Source organism: Propithecus coquereli, unplaced genomic scaffold, assembly GCF_000956105.1.
Source record: "Propithecus coquereli isolate 6110/MARCELLA unplaced genomic scaffold, Pcoq_1.0 Scaffold221, whole genome shotgun sequence".
Classification (NCBI taxonomy): Eukaryota; Metazoa; Chordata; class Mammalia; order Primates; family Indriidae; genus Propithecus; species Propithecus coquereli.
This window is the reverse complement of record NW_012147301.1, coordinates 1808658-1814674: the sequence shown is the minus strand read 5'-3', so window position 1 is coordinate 1814674 and position 6017 is coordinate 1808658. Positions and strand designations below refer to the sequence as shown.

The following is a 6017-nucleotide window of genomic DNA, read 5'->3' as shown; positions in this document are numbered from 1 at the left end:
CTAGCACAACACTGTGTTTCTATACCATTTAAACTACAGATAATCACCATTTATATCAATGTTTCTTTGGGAAAAATGAATAATGAGTTCTAAGCGGGTCACGGCATGTACTCATCTTTTCCCTACTTCAAAGCATTTCAAAGATGAGGGCTGATATTTCCGAGCACCTTAGCTTGTTAATTCTCTATCAGCCTCAGAAACAGTATTTCTCCACATCAACCATCCCTCAAGTGTTCTAAATTGATGGAAAAGGTAGATTCCTTCACAAGGCTCTGAACTGGTCCCTACTATTTACATGTGTAAGTCATTCAAAAACTGAAGATTTGTATGTGATGAAGTGACAAAACCAAATGAACTATTAATCTTTAAACTTGAATAAAACCCAGCCAAATATAAAAATAGCCACATTTTCTACTTTTTAGTTTATATGACAATACTCTGAATACTATGAGATATGCAGTTATAATTATCTCTCCTCACAATATTTTTAAACATAGAGAAGAAAACAATACAAGAAAGACTACGCAGGTTGTGGTAGCTCATGCCTGTAATTCTAGTACTTTGGGAGGCGAAGGAGGGAGGGTCACTTGAGGCCAATATAAGACCAGCCTGGGCAACAGCAAGACCTTGTCTCACAAAAAATTTTAAAAAAATTAGTCGGGTGTGGTGGCACGCAGCTTTAGTCCCAGCTACTCAGGAGGCTGAGGCAAGAGAATCACTTGAGCCCAAGAGTTTGAGGTTGCAGTGAGCTATGATGATGCCACTGCACTCTATCCCAGGCACTAGAGTGAGACCCTGGCTCAAAAAAAAAAAAGACCAAATGACTAAAGTCGCAGGTATAACAGCTGAGATTAAAGTACTACTGGTTCCGTTTCCAGTCATTGCAAAAGTAAAAAAAAAAAAAAAAAGTACTACTGATTCCCAGTGCAGCGTTTTCCCTTTACCCTATGCATAGTGAGAATCATTCTCATTTTTATAAGACACATTGGTACTTATTTAACAATCAATAAAGGACACTTTCATGTTAAACTCAGAATGTAGCCAATTTCTGAATATTGAGGGATGAGTTGTATTTTGGCTGTTGTGCCAAGAAAAAAAAATCACTGATTTTCTTCCACATAAATTTGAAAGTGACAGACTTCTTCAAATAACTTTACAATAGTAAATTGTTGAGATAATATATGAAAAAGCTTTGTTTTCTTCCTTTTTCATGGGCATAAGATCATAGACATTATATATATATTCCAATAATAAAGTATAGTACAAATAACTTCTCCCTGGATCTTTGAGAGTAAGCTGCTGACCTGATGACCCATCACCCCTGAATACTTTAATATGTACTTTCTACAAACAAGGACATTCTCCTACATAACTACAACTAGAAATTAACACTAGGATTACTACTATGAAATCTTCAAACCACAAATTTTGTTGATTAACCTAATAATGTTATACCAAAGGATCCAGTTCTAAACTATGCATTGCATTTCGTTGTCAAATCTCTTTGCTTCACTTTAGAACAGTTCCTCAATTTTTACTTTATTTCCTTAACCTTGACATTTTGTGGATTATTATGTTCTTCAATTTGTGTTTCTCTGATATTTCCTTGAGATTTTACAGGTTATGCATCTTTAGCAGGAATATTATAGAAATGATGTTGTCTTCTCATTGTGACCTATTAGGGGCACACAATTTTTTTTTTTAATTTCAGGATATTATGAGGGTACAAACATTATGGTTACACTTTATGTCTTTGCCTCACCCAAGCAAGGGTTAGAGGCATGCCCTTCCCCCCTACAATGCTCCCTGTGTTAGGGGCACACAATCTTGATCTGTCCCATTATATATGATGTTTGTTCACTTAGAACACTTGATTAAAGTGGCATCTGCCAGGATTTTCCATTATAAAGTTACTCTTTCTCCGTTTGTCATTAATATGTATTTTGTGGAGAAGTACTTAGAAACTATGTAAGATCCTGCTTCTCATTATAGACTTCAAATTGGTTTATTAATATCTAAAAAAAAAAGAACTGAATCGCAGAACACCCAGCTGGTGTCAGAGAATTGCCTGGTATGGGGAAAACCCATACTTTCTGGTGCCCAGAAAAGTGTGTTGAGAGTTAAAAGTATAGTAGGAGAAAAGAATTGTCTTTTTCCTACTATTAAGTGGGGTAGAGGACAAAGCTCAGTAAGAACTGGATGACTTGTTCACTGTTATATCCCCAGTGCCTAGAATGGTGTCTGCTAAATAGTAGGTGGTCAATAAATGCTTGCTGAATGAATAACAGCTTGTTGAACTGATTTGTTGAATAAATGAAAATGAAACCAGAAAAAAAAAAAATACCTGTGTAGACTCATGGTTTCTTATTTGATTCAATGGGTTAATCTGTTACTAACATTTGATGCTTAAATCGCCCCAGACTTGCCTGTGGGAAATCCCTTCAAATTGGTATTGGTGGGTGGGTGGGTGTGTGTGTGTGTTTTGTTTTGACATATCTCCATCACTCTTGGAGCAATTCCTTCTTTTCTAGTACAAGATACTTTGAGGCTCATCTTATACTTTCCTTGCCCTAGACCTGGGACCAACTACTTCTCCAAGGAGTCCTGATTCTTTTTTGTAGGGAATGGTCTTTAGAAGCCAAAACCTATGCATTAGGTGAACTCATTGCTATTGGTGTATGGCTGCTCCCAGATCCTCTCAATGTACAGAAGTGAGGAATACATGTGTATGTACACATAGACACATATATCTATACTTATTTCCATATCTATCATTGAAAACCAATGATACCACACCAAACCTCCAATTCCATTCCAACACTAGAGGGTTCATTCTAGTTTTCGCCACTTCTGTATTTGTAAATCCCTTCTCTCACAGTAAGAAACTTCATTATCTTTAATATACTTATTTGATCGATCCCCTCCATGTGTAACATTCTCCCATCTTTACCACTACCCTTCTCCCACACAAATGACTTCTTCACTTTAATTTGGTTTTGACAAGCCTCTCCTGATCAAATCCCACCCCCACCATGTTAGCATCTCCCTCATCCAGATAAAACTCTGACATCCTACCCACCTCCACCCCAAGGACACTCTCCTCACCCTGCTCAAACTCTGACACTCCGTGTTGTCCTTGCCTCTGTATGAAAGCTCTTCTCATTCTGTTTAGGTTCTGACACTGTGCAGCAGTCTGCCCCGAACACCCTCTTTAGATTGCTTGTCCTCTGATTCTCCATGCTAGACCATGTCCCTGCGTGGATACTCTCCTCACTTGGCTTGGGCTCTGACACCCTATGCTAGATTGCTCCCCCATCCTTGCCATATTCAGGTTTTGACACCCCACTTTGGACCACTGTTCCCTCACCTCCTCTCTCTCTTCCAGCATAGATACCTACCTTGCTCTATTCCATTTAATGATACTAGGATGAAGGAGAAGGGGAAGGTTTCATACATAAATTTAAAATAGTAGAACTAATTAATTTAAGCTACAAACTCACTCTCAATTGTAGAAATATTCAGATGAGATATCTATTATGTTTTACACCTATTCTCAGCATATGACAATCCACCTCAGACAAAAAGAAGAGGTGAAAATTAAGGATGTTCAAGTTGAGGTCCACAGTCTTAGAAAAATTTCCAGTCTATAAGTGAACAGATAGGGTTAGGACCCTGATTGTTAAAACTCATGATTTAGTAAAATCCTATAAGGTATTTGTAAAAGGTGTGCTCTATAATTTCAAGCAGGCTACCAAAACTTTCATTATGAGTGGTTAATGACGAAAACTGAATTAATTTAGATTTTGTTAAAAGCTATACATAGGAACTCTTAACATTTATAGCACTCACACAAAATAAGTTAGGGCACTGCAGACATATTGTTACTTACTTTATCTACACAATCGTCAAAAAATGCCAGGCTTGCATCTTTATCACTGACAAAAGAACATTCTTCAATGAAGCGAATAAACATTTGTGTTTTGGTCATCATGTTATAGAATTTTTGATGTGACCGGTCCCGGCTTCTTAAGAAAGCTGTTTGACATAAATATATAATGTTAGAATATATAACATCATTCATAAATTCATAGAATATTTGAGCTAGAAGGAATTTGATCAACCATGTCACCTATACCTCCCACAGCCCCACCATTTTGCATATGCCCTGAGAACAAAAATGACCTGACAAAGAAATAGGAAAGTGATAGAAAAGGAACATAAACCCAGATCGCTCTAATCTTTATTCAGAATTATCTTCGTTGTTTCCTTCCATCTTGGAGATTACACATCAACTAGTAAATCTTGAAAGTATTTAAAAATTGCTATCTTTCCCCCAAAGGCTTCACATGCTATGTGTACACACTTGCTCTCACATTCTTTCTCTCCATATAGGTATGTATGTGTGTATGTATGGATATACACACACACCCACACACACACACACATATATATGGCTTTTTCAAAGCAGCAGTAACATTACTTCCAGTAGTCATGTATGTTTGTGTCTTGCTTACTGAAAACAAAGTAAAAGTTTATTTCCTGATTTCACCCAACATCTTACTAATTATACTCAGTTATACTGCACTTGGGTCTTCTTTTGGGCCCATGAATTCAAGTTCTTTCCGTTCTTGGAGATTTTGCATAGATTGTTCTCTCTGCCTAAAATACTCTCCTGCTTTCCCTTTACCTGGCTAATGTCGACCCACCTTTCAGATCATGGATCAGATGTTACTTCTTCAGAAAGGTCTTCAGTGATCTAAAATTGTGAACTAAAATTGTACACTCATATTATTTCTAATTGCTTATCCTCTTGACTATAAGCTGTGTGAGAGAAGTGACCATGTTTCTCTCTTTTTTCTTTTGGCCATGTCTCTTTTGCATACCACTACTGCATACCACTATATATACCCAATGCCTAGCATTTGGAGGCACTCAATATATACTTATTAAATAAATTTTCCTTTCCCATGTTGAATCCTGCGAAAGAAAATAAATACATATTATGACACCAGTTGCACTCCAGAGCTTCCCAACCTTTCATACCTCATGGCACAGACAGAAAATGGTATTTTTAAAGTATACTGAAATAAAACAGAGGAGGCTGTCCAAGCCTGGAGATAACCATCCCAGAGGTTCCTCTGCATCCCCAACACTGCCTGGATGCCTTGAAAGCTGAAAGCATCAACATCACCACACACATATGACACAACAGAGTGCAGTGGTATATGGCTAGGATGCTCTGTGTGTTTCAAATAGTTTCTTCTGCATATTTGCTAATAGGATTGTATCTAATGTGCCTGAGAATGAGCCACTCCTATGGAAATGGATTACAAACAAAGTTGGTATTCACATACCCCTCAAAATAGGTATGTATCTTGATAAATATGATCTATTAACCCAGAAAGCAATTGAATCATCACAAGGTTAAGCTTAACAATATGAAAGCTATAAAACTATTCAGTCACTCACCTTGTAGGTCAAAAAGAGAGGTTGCATCTGTGGCTGTCTCAGATGGGGCTTGTGTTATTGGCCTCAAGTATGATCTATAACCTTTTAAAAGAGAGGCCATGAAAAACAAAAATGCCTCTTGGATTTCCAAATCTACCATGTGCAACCTCTTTCCAGAATTAAAATCATAGTCATTCATTGTGAAGTCCATTAATCCATCTTCTCTTGGTCGCTGTTGCACTGTGAAGAAATACAGTGTTGGTATTCTCTCCAAATAATCGAAAGTAATGTTCATGATGGTATCGATAAAAATTTGATGTGTTTTCAAAAGGGTTCAAGCCATAGCAACTCTTCGTTTACATAACTTCATAATATGTAAAGCTTAGCAAAGCTTGCTGTATCATTTTTTAGGCTCTGCTGAGTACATTTTATCCAAGTTAAACATAAAATTACCCGTTTATCTGACTACCATCAGAAAAAAGTTTATATTCTGAAATAACCACATATAAGGTAATAAATAAAGATCATAACAACCATATTAACTGGGCATAGAGTTAAATGCAACAGTC

General features: G+C 36.9%; 1 protein-coding gene across 1 annotated transcript in view; it reads right to left on the bottom strand.

Annotated features, from left to right (window-relative positions):
• DENND4A (DENN/MADD domain containing 4A) overlaps positions 1 to 6017 on the bottom strand; it is a 175146-nt gene that overhangs the window by 92899 nt on the left and 76230 nt on the right. Inside the window, exons 14-15 of the mRNA XM_012644820.1 lie at positions 5470 to 5688; positions 3890 to 4035 (exon numbers count right to left, since the gene is read on the bottom strand). Coding sequence (XP_012500274.1) covers positions 3890 to 4035; positions 5470 to 5688 — 365 coding nt within the window. The remainder of the gene's footprint in view (positions 1 to 3889; positions 4036 to 5469; positions 5689 to 6017) is intronic.